The 19,148-nt window shown below is 38.5% G+C and overlaps 1 protein-coding gene across 1 annotated transcript; it reads right to left on the reverse strand.

Moving 5' to 3' along the window:
- Positions 1-1,229: 1,229 nt before the first annotated feature.
- Positions 1,230-18,802, reverse strand: CCT8 (chaperonin containing TCP1 subunit 8). Its single transcript, XM_012446789.2, has 15 exons — positions 18,684-18,802; positions 15,806-15,896; positions 14,987-15,066; positions 11,310-11,459; positions 10,642-10,822; positions 10,468-10,529; positions 9,088-9,225; positions 7,783-7,961; positions 6,921-6,987; positions 6,758-6,845; positions 6,558-6,673; positions 5,927-5,998; positions 5,688-5,852; positions 5,001-5,120; positions 1,230-1,456 (listed from the first exon to the last, which is right to left on the reverse strand). Exons 1-15 carry the CDS (start codon positions 18,741-18,743, stop codon positions 1,379-1,381), a joined length of 1,647 nt encoding a protein of 548 aa, XP_012302212.1. The 5' UTR covers positions 18,744-18,802; the 3' UTR covers positions 1,230-1,378.
- Positions 18,803-19,148: the final 346 nt, after the last annotated feature.

Raw genomic sequence — 19,148 nt, forward strand, 5'->3', positions numbered from 1 at the left:
AGGTAACACTTTAAAAAATGTTTCATCAGACTGGCTAATGAAGCTTCATTACAAGTGTGTTAATTTTACAAGCATAGATGTTGGCAGTAGAATGGGAGAAATGTTTATTTATAATCCTTAAGCCATAGTGTGCAAAAGCTGGGGCATATAAGGCCTTACTTTGTATTTCCTCTGTGCCAGTGGTCAACTGACCTAGGACAGATACAAGACAAACCAGTCTCACTCCTAGGAGTGTAACTGGTTACCATTCCCCTTTAATACCAGCATACCAGAGAAAGCCTGTGAACTGTCCCAAGTCAGCCAGCCAGTGTTTGAGTTACATGCAACCCAAAGAGCTTAAGGACGCCAAGCCTCTCTGAACTTCTTCTAAGGTTATTAGGATGACTTTGATATACAACGAACACTTATTATTTTTTTTTGAGACGGAATTTCGCTCTTGTTACCCAGGCTGGAGTGCAATGGCGCGATCTCGGCTCACCACAACCTCCGCCTCCTGGGTTCAGGCAATTCTCCTGCCTCAGCCTCCTGAGTAGCTGGGATTACAGGCACGCACCACCATGCCCAGCTAATTTTTTGTATTTTTAGTAGAGACGGGGTTTCACCATGTTGCCCAGGATGGTCTCGATCTCTTGACCTCGCGATCCACCCGCCTCGGCCTCCCAAAGTGCTGGGATTACAGGCCTGAGCCACCGCGCCTGGCCCACAACGAACACTTATAACTTACTGTGGCAGTAGTGAGAGTTTTATCATTCCTAACATCTGCTGAGTTTATTTAAGACCCAGTCAGCCATATAGCTTCTAAAATCTCTTGGAAAGAACTAAAAACAGGCTGGCACAGTGGCTTATGCTTCAAGTCACCTTGAGTCAGGAATTCCAGAGCTGTGACAAAAACACTCTGGAAATTAGTTCAGGTGTTGGCAGATCTTTCCTGTAGAGGGCCAGATAGATGATAGTAAATATTTTAGGCTTTGTAGGCCCATTTGGTCAAAAATACTTGAATGCTGCCACTCCCTTGTTAGAAAGCAACTGCAGGCAATATGTAATGGTATGAGCCTGTGTTCCAATAACACTTATTTATTTACACAAACAGCCAGTAGGCCAGATATACATGGGAGGCAGGCCTCTACTTACTGAAGTGATTTAAGTCCCACAGCTACTGTGATTAACAAGGTTGAGAGGAGGAACACAGTCATTTAGAGCCAGTAACAGTGGTCATTAGACAATAAGGCTTTGACAGTAACAACATGTTTATTATAACATCCAGCCAAGAATACAAACACAAAACACCTCTTAATTAAAGAGAGTAAGAAAACATCAGGCAATTCCTAGAGTACTACTACAAATACAGCTTTCACCTACAGTAAAAATTAAGCCAATTTCAATCATTTTGGTCATCATCCCAGTCTTTCTTCCCACTTGGAGGCTTAGGCCCACCAGCTGGTTTTGCCATGATGATCTGCATAAAAAAGAATCACACAAGAGTATGCTTATAAACTCAACCTTTAGAATGAAAAGAATCCTATTAGCCTGAATCAAGGTTAAGCAGTCTTCTTAATATTACTGTACTACATATAAAACACTATAGCAGAGTTTACTAGCTCCCTTGTTAGAAATTAAATTGTAAACTTCCAGCAGCATGAGAAAGTTTACTGCTTTTGTGGATAATAGCAACAAAATTCACACAGATTAGTGAATATTCTGAGACATGCACTTCAGTAACGCAGTAAGCTGAAAGTGAAAATATGTGCATGCATCACTGGTATAAGTCAGTTTGGCACCTGATTTGCTATTTATATATGAGATTTGTCTTGCCAACCATCTTTGTCCCAATTTCCTTGTGGTTTAGGAGCTTTAGGTCTACCTGCCAGCTTTGCCATTATAATCTAAAGTAGTTGATATATAAATATATACAAAGTTCAACACTGAAATTTTCTAAAATCTGTAAATAAGAACCATTCAAGTAGCAGGAAGTTTTCATAAACAAAAATCTAAGCACTTAGTTCCCTGGTAACTTAAAAAAAAATGCTCCAAACCTCACATCACCTTTATCTAAAATAGGTTTTAGCTTGTGTTTCAAGCATCAGAAACTGGAAAACTTTTTTTTTTTTGTTGAGACGGAGTCTTGCTCTGTTGCCAGGCTGAATGAAGTACAGTGGCACGATCTCGGCTCACTGCAGCCTCTGCCTCCAGGTTTCAAGCAATTCTGCCTCAGCCTCCCCAGTAGCTGGGACTACAGGCACACAACACCACGCCCAGCTTTTTTTTTTTTTGATTTTTAGTAGAGACAGGGTTTCACCCTGTTGTCCAGGATAGTTGTGATCTCTTGACCTTTTGATCCACCTGCCTCCCAAAGTGCTGGGCTTACAGGTGTGAGCCACCATGCCTGGCTTTATTATTTTTTTTTGAGATAGCAGTCTTGCTCTGTTCCCCAGGCTAGAGTGCAGTGGCGCAATCTCGGCCCAGTGCAACCTCTGCCTCCTGGGTTCAAGTTTTATTCTCTTGCCTCAGCCTCCTGAGTAGCTGGGATTACAGACACCCACCACGACACCTGGATAATTTTTGTATTTTTAGTAGAGACAGCGTTTCACCATGTTGGCCAGGCTGGTCTCAAACTCCTGACCTCAAGCATGATCCGCCCGTCTTGCCCTCCCAAAGTGCTGGGATTACAGGTGTGAGCCACCGTGCCTGGCTGGAAAACATCTTAATTACCAAAAGCAAACCTGAGCTGGACACAGTGGCTCACACTTGTAACCCTAGCACTTTGGGAGGCCAAGGCCTGAGGCCAGGAGTTTGAGACCAGCCTGGGCAACACAATGAGACCTAGTCTACAAAAACTAAAAGAAAGTATCAGCCAGCCATGGCAGCACCTGTCTACAGTCCCAACTATTCGGGAGGCTAAGACAGGAGAATCACTGGACCTCAGGATTTTAAGGCTGTGTTAAGCTATGATTGTGCCACTGTATTCCAGCCTGGGTGATAGAGTAAGACCTTAGCTTAAAAAAAAAAAAAAAAAAGATACCTAAACCTGAAATTCTCAGAATAACATGTTACTGATTGAGGGTAATTTCAGATTGAATTAAAGGCATTAAGTGTATTTTAGAACCTAAGTGCACCTTGATTTTAAAAAGTAAAACAAGTAGTTCCCAAACTTCAGTGAGTACCATAATCAGAGAACTCATTAAAACAGACTGCCAGGCCTCTTTCAGCGTTTCACTGGGTCTGGAGTGACAGCCGAGAATCTGTATTTCTTATTTTTAGTTTTTTAGAGATGGAGTGTCACTATGTCAACCAGGCTGGAGTGCCATGATGTGATCACAGCTCACCACAGCCTTCAACTCCTGGGCTCAAGTGATCCTCCCACCTCAGCCTCCTGAGTAGCCAGGACTATAGTTATGAGTCACCATATCTGCCTGAGAATCTATCATTATCTAACAAGTTCTCAGGTGATGCTGATGCTGTCGATTTTTGGACCATACTTTCTAAGAACTAGTGAAATAGACATTCGAACAAAGATTAATCCAGCCTGTACTACACTATCCGATGCTTAAAGCCTGATTTGCAATTTCTTTTCCAGAATATATACTATACAAATTTAGGTTTGTTATACTACACACTATATACACAAACTGGTTAATATAGTTGGATGGGTTCTTTAGCTACATACTTTTATATAGAGCACAAAGATAGAGGGCACACATCAACCAACAACTTCCCCTACCACAAGACAAAGCAGAGTTCCTAGTTTTAAGCCAAAATTCGATGTGCCTTTGTGATCAAGGTTGTTATTGTCTTGCTTGGATGACATTCAAAGTTCCTAACTAACACTGTCGGAATTTCTGCTTACCTTATGCTGCAGTTTACTTAGCTTCTCCCATCCCTATTTTTGGTTCTCCCTTTTATTCTTAGCCACATTCTAATTTCTAGAATAAATAGTTCCTTAGATTTCTATTATCTTTATTTAAAAACTCAAAAACCATATTCTTCCATTGAAAACCACCTAATAAGCTGATAGAGAAACCCCTATTAATCTGGTACACAAACATCTAGTTTCTGCTTTTTTCCAATGACTTGAAATATCCAGTTCCATTTGTTGGTTATCTCTAGCTATCATAGTTCTTCCTTATACAAATAATAAATTTTTTATAATTACCACCAACTGGTCCTTACTGTGCTTTGAAGTTGAATGGTCTTTCCACTGATTTCTACCTAGGACTTACTCCAACTTTAATATGACATGACTTTTACCTAATGGATTTATACTATACCACTAGCAAATTAAAATTTTCTATTAAGTACTTACAAATAGTCATTGCTTATTAATTAATTCTAGAATTTTGTGGAGAAATTGATTTAATCAAGTCTACAAGAAAATGCCTTTTGGAAAAATAATTATGAATTCAGATTTACTTCTCTATATAGAACAGTCTACCACATTCTTAAAAAAAAAGGTAGAAATATGATTTTAAACACCTTTAACATCTTTTAGTACCTTAAGCTATAATTAGTCATAGAAGAAAAGAATTTTAAATACCCAGTCCTCTTATCTGCACAGCTAGAGACTTCATTTTCTTTCAAGTTGGTAGTCTCCAATGTCTGCGTTGAGGGCTTTACGGTCCTTCCACATTTCATCTTAGTATTATATATTAAATTTACTCTCTAAATTATTTGTACAAAGGGGTTCTAAGGCTAAAAGGTTTGAAAATTATAAATTTAAATTACATTTGTTCCACCGATTCCTACCTAAAATGGCAAAAGATTCTTTCAGTGGAAAGATCTCCATTTTAAATTAGTTGTAATATAGTCAATACAATTTACAATACAAGAAAAAACTTGGAGTGGGGGCACTTTAGTATGTCTAATATGTGAGGACTAAGAATCCTTTGAATTAGAATTATGTTTAAAAAAAAAACAACTACGCTATGGTTCTAGTTCTGGGAAAATACACTGTTGAACCATATGCAAATAAGTATTTTTAAAGATCAAAATTTCACTTTGCTCACCTGATCCACTCTAAGTACAGTGACTGCAGCATTAGTGGCGAGTTTGATAGCCCAATATTTTCCCAGGTAAGTATCTAGAATACCAGCTTCCAACATGTCCTTTACAGCAGGTACTTCAGCCTGTCAAACACAATTTTCATCCTTCATTTAAAATCCTTTTATGTGAAAATGTTTATACTCAACAAAAAGCCCCACATAGCATCTTAAATAGTACTAGAAAGTAACCAAGCACAGTACTACCTTACAGAGTCAACCTTTAGTATATGAGGATTGGTTCTAGGACCCCCAAAGATGCCAAAATCTGTGGATGCTCAAATCCCTTATATAAAATGACATGTCTAGATATAATCTATGCATATCCTCTAATACACTTTAAATCATTTCCAGATATAGGATCTAACATAGTATAAATAGTTGTTATACTGTATTTTTAAATGTCTTAATTTTTCCAAATATTTGCAATCTGTGGTTGGTTGAATCAATGGGTAAAGAACTGGGCTATCAATAAAAGAGAAGGAAAATGAAACTTTCCTCCATCAGACAATCTATGTAAAAACTAATTAAGAAAATAATCTGCTCCCAAATCAGAACAGTTTCTCATTGATTTTTCCTTTAAATTCACACTATTTGTAGGTTGTGCATTCCCAAATTAAAGCAATTTAAGTTCAGTGTTTTTTTTTCAAATACCTCAATATCTAATCCAACATTTTTATTTCCTTCTTGATGTACTGCATAAAGTTTAGAGATTATTTCATTGGCCTTAACTCCAGAGTTTTCTGCCAGTGCCCGGGGAATAGCTTCAAATGCCTCAGCAAACTTCTTAATAGCATACTGTTCAAGTCCAGGACATGTCTAAAACAAAAATGTGTTAATTATTGCATTTTATTCAAGCAATGGAAAGTCAATTTTTACAGAAAAAGCTGTACCTCTCCATATGACGTAATCTGTTTGGCTAACTCAATTTCTGTTGCTCCACCTCCGGGTACAAGACGCTTATCCTGTATGTAGAGTCCCCCACAAAAAAAAAAAAGGAAAAAAAAAAAAAATAATAAAGTCATTAAAAAGCAGTTTGCATTTTTCTAATCTTTTCATATTCCAGTATCCCACTGAACAGGAGTTTTTAATCAGGAATTGTTACTCAAATACAAATTATAAATTTGGTATATAATGAGTGGGTGGGGCAAATTTTCTTAGTATGCAGTCTGGTATATGAAAAGGACCGAACGGGCATAGCACCATATCTTTTTCTCCATATCCAGATACAGCACTAAGAACTGCTTTACGATCTAAAAGTACATTACAATGGAAAACAACCATACACAATTTTCTTTTAAAGTTCTGCTTTGCTATTAACTCTTCTGTATAATCTTTTTTAGAAATATCATATTTAATAGCAGTGGACACAAGTCTCAGGTAAAAACAAAAACAGGTGCTTCACTTCATATAAACCACTCATTCTGAAGTTCTCATGATGTTCATGAGTCTGTCAGCCATACTTTTAAGACCATACAATGTACTCAGACCTTACAAAGTACTAAGATTATTGCTAATACTGACCCTTGTGAGAACTTTGAAAGTATTAACACCATCATCTACTGCCCTTTCTATATCATCCATCAGATTATCTGTAGAGCCTCGAAGAACTATGGTAGAAATGGCGCCATCTTCCTTTTCTATTAAAAAATTAAATATATTTAGTGATTAAATAAGCTAAAAACCCCCCACTTATATAAACATGTTTTACCGTTCTTACATACCATGCTTAAAAACCACCACCTGAGTATCTCCAACTTCTGAGAGGTAAACACTGTCACAGTGTCCCATTTCTTCAAGGACAGGAGGTGTCTGTAAGAAGATGACTTTTGTAATAAAAAATTCAACTACGTTCAACTATCTTTTAGTGCTTTCTAAAATACATACCAATCTAGGAAGAGCTGTAGCACCAACTGTTTTACATAGTCTTCGGAGATCCCATTTTGAGTTTAGCCTTTAAAAAACACAAAGACCTTAATAAAAGTTTTAATCCATTTGATTTTAATTTCAGATAACATAAAGTATGAATTAAAGAGGAACCTGCACACCAGCCCCCAAGTCATATTCTTTTGACAATGGATTTAAACTCAGAACACATCTGGACTACAATGAACACTGAGGCCAAGCAGCTCATTTCTGACCCTGCAAATGAGTCCGGCTGGCCAGTAATACCACATCTTAAGTCTGTGTTGTATAGCACTGTTCTAGAATTGGGAGAACTGAAGTCACTTCAGGTAGCCAGTGGCTTTTAGTTCTAAAACATCAGGGAAACCTTTACAAAACTCAACAGCATATAGAAAATTTTGGCTTTTCTCTGTGCAATCAATGTTCTGTTAAGAAAAGCAGTGATTTATTTTGCACATTTTATTGGGTACTAGGGATAATGGTAGGTAGAAATGGGTAAGCTGTCTAGTGCACACATTAAATGTGTTCATGTATTAAAAGGAATCCTCCTTACTCCACACTCTGATAGGCAATGCACCAAGCTTGTGTCTAGTCTCTTGGACAAGTTGTTCCTTTTGCCTGGAATGCTTTTTCCTCTTCCTTTTGAAATATCTGGTAATTTGTCCTTCAAGCTCTCAGCTTAAATTTACGTTTTCTCAGAGGTGTTTCCGGACCCCTCCCCCAACTAAGCCCTTTTGCTATTTGACCTAATACCTATACTTTCCCTTTATGAACAGTCTTCATGGTCTATTATCACCAAAAAACCATTTATAATACAGGTAAAAAGAATTCGACTTTCTCTTACCTCACTAACATGATATTGTATTTGTTTGCATAATGAAGAGCCATGTCTGCCACTTTACCACCTGTTACTACAACATTTGCACCAGTATCAGCAATAGCTTTGACTTGTGCATCCATGAGATTTTCTTCTCCCTTACTAAAATTCATCAGTTCTTCAGCAGTCTTTATCAATACTGTTCCCTGGCAAAACAAGCAAATATTCCCTTTAAAATCATTTCACTACATTGGTGTTCAAAGTCATAAGATAATTAGTTTACTGAAGAAATAAAGGTTTGGCAAAAAAAATATGAAGATCAATGTGCATGTATTATGAAGAGCAGTATAAAAAAATCTGTGTGAAATTGACAGAAACTCAGATTACTTCTAGAATCCCCTCTCAAAACAGATACATCTACTTTTAAAGTACTTTGGTGGAAAAGTTGGAGAAGTACTTTTAAGTATGTCAGGCAGGTGTCCTGGTGTTTGTCTTTTGACAAAGGTTAACTAGTGTTACCAAAATAACATTGTGGTTCCCAAACCTTTTCTAAAACGTGGACTAGGCCGGGTGCAGTGGCTCACGCCTGTAATCCTAGCACTCTGGGAGGCCAAGGCGGGTGGATCACTTGAGGTCAGGAGTTCGAGACCAGCCTGGCCAACATGGTGAAACCCCGTCTCTACTAAAAATACAAAAATTAGCCGGAAATCGCTTGAACCCAGGAGATGGAAGTTGCAGTGAGTCAAGAGTGCACCACTGCAATCCAGCCTGGGTGACAGAGCAAGACTCTCTCAAACAAACACACAAACAAACTAATTAATTAAGTAAGTGGACCAAATGACCAGACCCACCTCTTTTAAAACTGTCAACAATTTGGATTTCACGAATTCTAGAGATGAAGTCATCCACTACTGACTATAAACACAAACTTCAAACTTTCTAACGTATATTTTTAGAAACATAACTATCATTTTCAAATTAAATTAGCATATCGTTCCAGGATGCTACAGAATGTCAACCTTTTTTTTTTGTTTTCGTGAAGAGCACACAAAGTACTCACATTCTCATATTCTTTCACTTGTTGAATGTATAAAGTCTACTAGAAGTTAAAGGCTGTATGTCAGAATATAAATAAATGGCCATCATCTTTACATTTCAAGTTTTATGTTCAGCAGTTGAATTAGATAGTCAAACAATATAAATGTGGCATAAAAAACAGGCAAGATCCTGCAGTGTTGAGTAACTAAGAAGTACTTACCGATTTAAGAGCTAACTCAAACAATCTGAAAGTGTAACCCAAATTTTTACTTTTAAGGTTTGAAGTCTACATACCTTAGTTTCTGTTATCATGCCATCGAAAGGACAAGAGTACACTGCTATTTTTGCATCTTTGACAGATGTTACATCACCTTCAGTTTCCTTCTTAAAAACCATGCCATGCAATACTGAAGAGGAACTGATACCAGAGCCCTAAGGAATTAAATACCAAAACCATCAGCAGTCTCACGAAAATAACATTATGGTTAAACCGTTGATTCTAAACGTACCAAAAATATCCCTTTCTAAAATAAAATCATAAACCAAGGTAGTGACTCCTGGGATAAGGGGTGGGGTAGTGGACAAAGCACACCATTCTGCTCAAGGCAGAAACCACTGAGGGAATAAACTACTATTATGGAGGGGAGGTCCTTGAGTGTACTGGGAAGAACCAAAGGCAGAGAACTGCTTCTAGCCATTCAGTCACCTAGTGCTTGGTGCCAGTATAGCAGGCACAGCCGTCAGTACCGCAAATACAACACAGAACAAAGCAAAGATTCTGTTCTCACAAGCTTAACAGTTTAATGGGAAAAGCTGGGAGTACGTGGCGGGAAACAGCAAACATGGAACACATAAGTATCTTCAGAGAGAGCGCATGTAGCACTTATAAGCTAAATTCATATTAACGATCAGAATGCCAATGTGCAAAACCAAAACCACTCCAATGATAGGTTTTACTCTATCAAGCACATTTTATTAAAAATATACTTTAATATTTCAATACTAACATTAAGATGTGAATTCTATTATTGAAGAGGAGTAGGATAACTTCCATCCCACTCAAAATTGTCTTTGAAGCTTATTATAATTCTGAATAATATGAGGAACACAAAAAAATTAGTATTTTGGGCCAGGTGCAGTGGCTCATGTCTGTAATCCCAGCCCTTTAAGAGGCTGAGGTGCGCAGATCACAAGGTCAGAAGTTCGAGACCAGCCTGATCAACATGGTGAAAAATTAGCTGGGTGTGGTGACACGTGCCTGTAATCCCTGCTACTCAAAAGGCTGAGGCAGGAGAATTGCTTGAACCTGGAAGGTGGAGGCTGCAGTGAGCCTAGATCACACCACTGCACTCCAGCTGGGTGACAGAGAGAGAGACTATCTCAAAAAAATTTTTTTGTTCATACATTATTCTCAAACCCACATCACAGAAAATGACTTTATAAGGAGATAATGTCAATATTCTTTTAAATTTAAATAGGTAGTAGTATTATTACAACTTAACAATATCAAAATGTTATAAAATAATGCCCTGAAAAAAGTCCTAAGTCCCCAAATCATAAAGTAACATTTAGGTTTAGATTAACACAAGTTTTTTTTTGCACAACAGCAACAACAACAACAACAACAATAAAAACACAAAAAACTGACCTAGCATTAATGCATTTTCTACTCACCAGAATTTTACAAACTCTGATGTTATCAACATTGAAATGGCCGGAATCAGGAAAAATAGATACTGTTAAGAAAATGAGACATATCAAAAGATTATTTTAGGACAACAGAGAAAATATCTAGTCATGTTAAAGAGATTTTTATTTTGGATCTTTCATTTACTGATATTAACTTACCACATGCCTGAGCAATAAGCTTGGCCAGAAATACTTCATTACCATATTGTTTACTCATTATGGAGGTACGAAGTAGAGATGAGACCTCATCAACATCTCGAAGGTTTTTTGCAGAACAACATACCAAATTAGGAAGAATCTCATGGGCTTTTCTGCAGGCTATTTCATAACCTTCTATGACCTAAAACATAAACGACATTTCTTATTCTGACATGACTTACAGTAGCTTATTTTGGTAATCCAATGCTTATGGATATTTATTTTTGATATAAAATAACAAAGAATATACTTCGGAATAATACATATGGAAGACTCTACTAGTCATGAATGGAGGCTAAGATGACAGCCCAAATTTGAATCTTAACTCCCTAACTCACTAGCTATGAAATCTTAGGCAAGATTTTTAAAATTTTAGTCTGTTTTCTCATCTAAAATAAAGTGGAAAAAAAATGAAAATAGGTAAAACGGGATTACAGGCCTTACTAACAGGGTTTTTGTAAGACTAAAATGATACTGCATGTGAAGCATATGTACTATAATGGCTGGTACAGAGCAAAATGCTCAGTAAATGTTAGCTACTACTATAATAATGATTTTAGTTTATGTTTTAAGCAGGTGTATATATAAGCAAAAATTAAGTAGGAGTACATTATAAAATGAACACTTACCTCTGAAACTGACAGGCCAATCCTCAGAAGTTCTTCACCTAATTCCAAAAGAGCTCCAGCAAATACCAGAACAAAGTTTGTGCCATCTCCAACTTCTTGCTCTTGCATATGAGAGGCCATTACAATCATTTTTGCTGCAGGATGCTGTACCTAGTATAAAACATAGTATCAAGTTAAACATCTGATCCTTAAAGCAACATAAAACTGTTTAGTTCCGTTTCTTAAATAGACTCCAATTTTCCTGTAGATTGGGTAACTCCATTTGATCACATTGCTATTATACTACTTATGGCTTGGTCACAAGAAAAAATTCAAGTCCCTTTATGCCAATCAGCACGAATGTATCACTATAAATAAGAATTTCAAAGTGCATCCTCTTTTGATGACCTGTACATACAGTGCCACTTCAGCATATGTATTTTACTAAATTGAAAAACAAAATAATTACAACCACCAAGCCTAGACATTTTTAATAACGCCTTCAGGAGAACTAAAATAGATACCACTGAACTTGGTCTTAAGTCTCAGTATCTATTTTACTATACATTCTTCTTGTAAGAACTATCATTTGTTGTTTAAAGAAAGGGGGGAGTATACAATTTTTCTTAAAATATAATTTTATGTGGACTTTATTCTCAGGATTTAATTTTAGATACCATTACAGAAATAAGCCAAGGAGTAACAACTGAGAACAGCGAGAAAACTATAAAAAGTCAGCTCTGTGATTTTATTACTTTGACACTATCAGCATGGTACTTTAATAACTCCTGAGAGATCCGTGTACAAAATTAACATTCATAATGACAAATCCATGCACAAATGTTTTGTGGAGTTAAAATTTAACTTTTAACTTAAATTCTTTAAGAATGTATTGGGGTTTTTTTTGAGATGGAGTCTCGCTCTGTCACCCAGGCTGGAGTGTGGTGGCACAATCTCGGCTCACTGCAACCTCTGCCTCCCAGGTTCAAGCAATTCTCCTGCCCCAGCCTCCTAAGTAGCTGGAATTACAGGGGTGCGCCACCATGCTCAGTTGATTTTTTTTTTTCTATTTTTATTAAAGACGGGGTTTCACCATGTTGGCCAGGCTAGTCTCAAACCCCTGACCTTGGGTGATCCACCCACCTTGGCCTCCCAAAGTGCTGCGATTACAGGTGAGCCACCGAGCCTAGCCAAGAATATACTGTTATTTTCAATGGTCCAGGAAGCTCTAGCTTTACCTAGATGACTGAGCAGTCTCTACACTGGTTTTCCTGGCTCCAGTTTGGGCAGCCCATTCAAACCATTTATTCTGGAAGTCATCCTTGATGACTTTTTCTTGCACATCCTTTGTCCAGTCCAAAAGCAAAATCTGTTCTGCCTTCAAAATGGGTCCAAAATACAGCCACCCCGCTATTCTTGTGGTTCTCTTCAAAGACACCAGTATGCTTTCCTGGATCAAGGCAAAGGATTCTTCAGGGGTCACCTTTATCCCTGCACAGTGCCCTCATAACAGCTAGAGTGATTCCCTTAATAAATAAAACACATCATATCACTGTTCTACTTCAAGCCACCACTCACTCAAAGAAAAGCCAGCATCCCTAAAACTGCTACCAGTGTCTGCAGAAACTGCCCTCATCACCTCTCAGACCTTACCTCTGCCTCTCCATCTTATTCTCCCCATTCAGCCACCTGACCTCCCTGATTAGAACTGACCAAGCACATTCCTGTCTTGGGGCTTTAAAACATGTTGTTTTCGGCCGGGCGCGGTGGCTCACGCCTGTAATCCCAGCACTTTGGGAGGCTGAGGCAGGTGGATCACGAGGTCAGGAGATCAAGACCATCCTGGTCAACATGGTGAAACCCCATCTCTATTAAAAATACAAAAAATTAGCTGGGCATGGTGGCGCGTGCCTGTAATCCCAGCTACTCAGGAGGCTGAGGCAGGAGAATTGCCTGAACCCAGGAGGAGGAGGTTGCGGTGAGCTGAGATCGCGCCATTGCACTCCAGCCTGGGTAACAAGAGTGAAACTCCGTCTCAAAAAAAGAAAAGAAAAAAAGAAAAAAAAGAAAAAAAAAAATGCTGTTTTCAAATGCACTTTTGCAATTGCTATTTTCTTTGCCATGAAGAGTTCTCCAAGTCTCTCTCCTCCAATTGTTACCTTTCACAGAGACTTCTCTGACCTTTTCTCATAATTCAAAGCCCATGACCCCCTGGCACACCTTATCCTCCATTTGCTATTCTTTCCTTCATTTCCCTTAGAACTATCTGACATTTCATTGATCAGTTTATGTGTCCCTTCACTAGAATGCAAATTCGAAGGGCAAGACCTTATCTATTTTGCTTCCTACTTATGGATGTCTCTACGGACTAGAAGTGTCTGGCATACACCAGACACTTGACAAATATTTGGTAAATCAATGAATTAAAATAATCCCCTACATGCAGCTTTCTTTAATTTTTTAAATGCACTTCTGGTTTGTAGTTTTAAGTTCTGGGGTACATGTGCAGGATATGCAGGTTCGTTACATAGGTAAAAAACATGTGCCATGGTGGTTTCCTGCACCTATCAACCCATCACCTAGGTATTAAGTCCAGCATGCATGCATCAGCTCTTTTCCCCAATGCCCTCCCCACCCCCTACCCTCCCCGACAGGCCCCAGTAAATGTTGTTCCCCTCCCTGTGTCCATGTGTTCTCATTGTTCAGCTCCCACTTATAAGTGAGAACATGCGGTGTTTGTTTTTCTGTTCCTATTAGTTTGCTGAGGATAATGGCTTCCAGCTTTATCTATATCCCCGCAAAGGACAAGATCTCATTCCTTTTTAACAGCTGCATAGTATTTCATGGTGTGTATAGACCACATTTTCTTTATCAGTCTATCACTGATGGGCATTTGGGTTGATTCCATGTCTTTGCTACTGTGAAGAGTGCTGCAATGAACATGCGCATTCTATATGCATCTTTCTACCTCATTTCTTCCCTCCTTCTTTTTCTTTTCTTGAACTAATATTAAAAAGCCTACTGGTAGAAAAAAAAAAAAGAATATATTGTTAATATTTAAGAGGATAGAGAAACGTTGATTCTTCTATAGTTTCATTTTAAACAAAAGATTAAGTTCTAGTGCTTTCAAGGGCTAAGTTTCAGGAAAATTCCCTGAGGCTGAATATGTTATCCTTTAATTACAAGGCAGGGATGAGGAATGGCTCTCTCTGCCTGTTCAGGTGCCAGACTGTCCTTATAACCCTGCTAACAGTAATTAATTTATGGACTCTAATAGCAAAACTAGAGCTGAACAAAGTAAAATGGCATAAACTGATTGTTTTTATTTTCATAAAACCAAATGGGTTGATCTTTTTAAAAACCACTGTTTTATGTATACATTTCTGCATTGTGGAGTAATTCACTTCAGAGTCACTCTATAGAATGAAGATAATGCGAATCAATTTCATATCATAATTAGCAAATGTATCACAATCAATCCTTCCATAAATTAATAATGAGATTTTTAAGATTTCAGTGGCTAAAATTGTTCAATCTAAAGAGGCCTCTTAATAATCAGAACAATCTATATAATAAATTTTCAAGTTGGAAAAATAGTCCCTTAACCAATCTGAAATAAGAGATTCCTTCTAGTTAAAATCTACTGAATTTTGATGTCACCAAAACATTTCTTGACTCTTTTTAAAGAAACAACTTACTTCTAGTTCTCTTAAAATAGTCGCTGCATCATTTGTCACAAACAACTTCTCCAAGTGGTTGATAACCATTTTGTTCATTCCTCAAAAGTAAAAGTTAAAAAAGAAAAAGAAACCATTATTAATCAAATCCTTCCCCAAATACCCAAGAGAATCTAGTAAAAAATATATATATATGTAAATGTGTATATTAAAAAAAAACAGCTTTGTAAAAACACATGTACTATTCTTCAAGTTTATCTTATAGCCCCATGGGCAATCCTCAACTGCAGATCCATATTCTTTCTTTCCTTTCTAACATCCTACAGTATTTACTACTGCATAAGATGCCAAATCTCACATTTTTTGCCAATTTCTATCTTCTGTTTGCAACATGATTGTCATGCAGCCAGTGCTCAACAGAAATTAACATATAAAAAGGCCAAAATAATCCACTTACTATATTTAGTTGTATGTTTATTCCATGAAACTGTATCAATTAAATTTAATTGGTGGTAGAAGGCAAGGGGAAGGAGAGAATTTTCTTCCTTAAACTATGTCACTTTTATATTCAGTGTTTGTCACAATGAACATTAGGTACTATCTCACTCATCAAAGTGTTATTTTTTTCTATCCTCTCAACAGGATAAAAATATATTGATCCCTATTTTTCTAAAGAGGTGTGAGTTGATGAAAAATTAAGAAATAAATATTTGAAACGAACTATTCATTTTACTTCCAAAGCCATACTATAAATATAACATCCTGAGAACAAGTTTGAAAGAAGAGCTAGTACACAAAATTCTACTACCATATCTTTACAAATATTAATTTAGAAATTACCGTTTGGTCCATATGCTGTACGAGTAGTTTGGGCAAGCTCCTTGCAAGCTTGTATGTTTCTATACACAGCCTCTTCTAATCCTGAAAAGTGCTGATAAAAAAAAAAAACACAAAACAAAACTCCGCCAATTAGACAGGACAGTGAAACAAGAATTTTCAAATACAAGATATCTTTGCTTATATCTTGCTTCTTTCTAATAAAGAGGGAGGACAGCTTGGGTATTTGGCACAAGAGGGCTGGAGGGCTGGTTACAAATCTTTGCTTTCTGGCTATTTTTAAATTGGGGCAATTTTCTTAATATTTCTTCCTTAGTAAAATGAGGTAATTATAATAGTACCTACCTCAGAGGACAATCAAACAAGATTTATTTATGTAAAACAAGGCATTTGACATTCATAAATGATGCATATATTTCCTCTCTAGTTGAATGAATAAAGTATAACATTTTGGGGGACCACAGGTACCTACTTGTCTATCAAATCATAAGACCTATAATTTTTTTATTAAAAGTAGTGAAAAGTACAGGAAAGCATGCTAAGACTAATTAGAGAATGGGTATGAGGTACTTCAAGTAGTGAATTCCTTTCTAGAGTTTATCAGTATTTTCTAACTAACTGTTGAAATGTGGAATATTTTTCTTACTGTGTTAGAATCTTTTGTAAAGCAAGAAATGTTTAGGGGCAAAGTAAACAGACTGTTGAATACTTTTTTGAATTGCAATACAATCCCAATGTGTACATACTGAACAAGTGAATTGCTCACAGTACTAAAAATTCTTAGAAATTCTACACTGGACTTGAGTTGGGATTTACTTGAGTCCTCAGATATGTTTCGTGAATCTACATTTCTCTAGCGCTGTGCTGCCCAACACAGTAGCCACTAGCTAAATGGGGCTAGTGAAAGCAATTAAAGTAAATTTTTTTTTGGTAGAGAGGATTTTTGCCATGTTGGCCAGAAACTCCTGGCCTTAAGTGATCCACTCACCTCAGCCTCCCCAAAATGCTGGGATTACAGGTGTGAGCTACCAACTCCTGCCAATAGCTACTACTTTAAAAGCATCTTCAGCAAGAAGGGTGGTATTCCAGCAATACCACTTAAGTCCAAACTCCCGGCTTACACTCTTGCTTCTTCCCCTCACTCCCCATTCTGTGAGAAACCAGCATCTGATCAGAGCCCATCATTCTCACACTTAAGACCACTGGTTTCCAATCCCCGTTAGGATAAAACGCAAATCTCTCTTCAGGGAAACAAGGCCCTACCTGTCCTAGCCCTGGTACAGCTCCTCCTCTGAAATTTACCATTCTTCTTTTCTTTAGTAAGCTTCAGCCCCATAACCTGTTTTTTGTTTTTTAAAAAACAGATCCAAATCATTCCATCCTGAGGGTCTTTGTATTAGTCCCTGAGCCTGGAATTTCCCCCTAAAATAAGAGGGGGAGGAAAACAGTCCAGACTCAGGGACTTCTCTCACTAAGCACTGAGCTAAGAGATCTTCCTTAAACATCTAAGTGTTCTATTCCTGATCCTTCTTTTAGAGACATTTTTACCTCTTGTCATCCTCTACTGCAGTACAATTTCTTTCATCATTATTTGGAACTCTCCTTTTACTTAATCATTATTTCTGCCCCGGAAGGATATAAACTCTACCAGAGCTGGGAGTTCTGTCTTTCACTGCAGTTCCTTCAGTACCTATTTACTGAATGAAACAGCTTAGTGTTCTGTAAAAAACCACTAGCACTGGAATGAGAAATAATGTTTTGTGATACACAAGTTTTCCAAACCTGTATTAGTGAAAAAAATCCAAATTGGAAGCTATGATCTTAGCCTGATTTAAGGGAATCAGCCCATATCATTTTCAAAAGATTATTCCACCAACATTTACATTAAACCCTGACATTTAATTAGTATACCGACATTATTTGAAAACTGCAGCCTACCAACATGAACCTAGTCCCATTAAACTGTTAATGCTCCCTCTACCTTGCATAAAATCTTAAATTCAACCACACTGATCTATTTCTTGAATTAACAAAGTCTGGAGGACGCACAGAGGAATGCAATTCGAACAGCACAAGAGACAAATTTATCAACAGTGCAGTAAGATATTTTTTAAAACTATACTGATACAACGTTGAAGACAAGGCCATTACACAAAATGACGTTACGTGCACCAGGCTATCACTTATCCTGCAGATTACACAGTCAGAACTCAGAGACACCACCTCTTGGTCCAATCTCCACAATTTAAAGATGAAAGCAAAACCCAAAAGAGTTACGTTTTAGATTACGCCAGCTAACGTGAGTTGGGACCGGAGCTTATTTGTCTATAATGCATAGCTTCTGTCAATTAAGCTGGGAGACCTGTTTCTCACTGGGAAGGAAGCAACTAAGAACCGGCCTTTGTTCCCACCGTCTACTCTCTGGATCGCCTACTTCTGGTTCCTTCCCATCCTATAACTCACGAGCTGTGTGTAAATTGGCTTCACAGTTCCCAAGACAATTTCATCTGTGTTACTCAACTTCGCCCTCACAACCCCTTTTAAGGGCGACGGGCCTTGGCCCCATTTACGGATGGAGGCAAAACGCACGAGCGGCTTCACGTCCGTCCACCCTCAAAGTGTATAATGTTGATCCTGCGGCCTTGTACCAACCCATGGCCGCCGACCCCTCGGCCTTCCCCCTGGTCGCGGAAAGAGGCAAGTGCTCGCAGACCCCGGGGGCCGAGCCCTTCCGAGATCACCTCCCTTTCTGGAATCTTCTCTTCCCCCGGCCGCTGTACCAGAGCAGCACGCTCGGCCCGTTAGTAGGCCCTCCTACTTCGCTGCAGCCGCCGCAGCCCTATGCTACTCTCCCACCTCACTCCTTTCCTTCAGCTCTTACTTTCGCTCCCTCCTTGAGCATCTGGGCAAAGCCCGGAGCCTTGGGAACGTGAAGCGCCATGTCTAGGCTGCAGGAAGCCGTTCGCGCGACCGCTCGGAAGACCGCGAGGGAAGTGAGGAGCGCGCACGGCTTTCTGGGAACGCAGCGTGCAGCTACCTCACGCTCCTCCTCGCTCTCCAGTTAGCCCGTCCTTTCCCCGCCGCGAGGTCTGAAGCATCGCGAGAAGAAGAGCAACTTCTGTGGCCAGAACCAAACTGATGATCCCCGATCGGGTCGATCGATGGGGCGCGCTCAGGGAGCGCCTGGGATTTCTAGCTCACGGACGCGCCAACGGCCCAGGCCTTAGGGGCTTGCTCCAGTCTGTCCTCTTTGACCGCACTCAGTAGTCGGGACGTTAGATTTTTGTCGTTTCTGACCTGGAAGCCACACATCCTTAGCTTAATTTCCACGTAATCTTCCAGAGCC

The sequence above is a fragment of the Aotus nancymaae genome, unplaced genomic scaffold (genome assembly GCF_030222135.1).
Source record: "Aotus nancymaae isolate 86718 unplaced genomic scaffold, 86718_ANA_hifiasm-v0.15.2.pri h1tg000022l_1, whole genome shotgun sequence".
NCBI lineage: Eukaryota > Metazoa > Chordata > Mammalia > Primates > Aotidae > Aotus > Aotus nancymaae.

Excerpts from the sequence above, each read along its gene's own strand:
- CCT8 (XM_012446789.2), bottom strand. The coding sequence starts at position 18,743 with ATGGCGCTTCACGTTCCCAAGGCTCCGGGCTTTGCCCAGATGCTCAAG. Across the intron at positions 6,846-6,920 it reads CTACAGCTCTTCCTAGATTG|ACACCTCCTGTCCTTGAAGA; the intron begins GTATGTATTTTA and ends ATCTTCTTACAG. Across the intron at positions 1,457-5,000 it reads CTGTACTTAGAGTGGATCAG|ATCATCATGGCAAAACCAGC; the intron begins GTGAGCAAAGTG and ends TTTTTTATGCAG.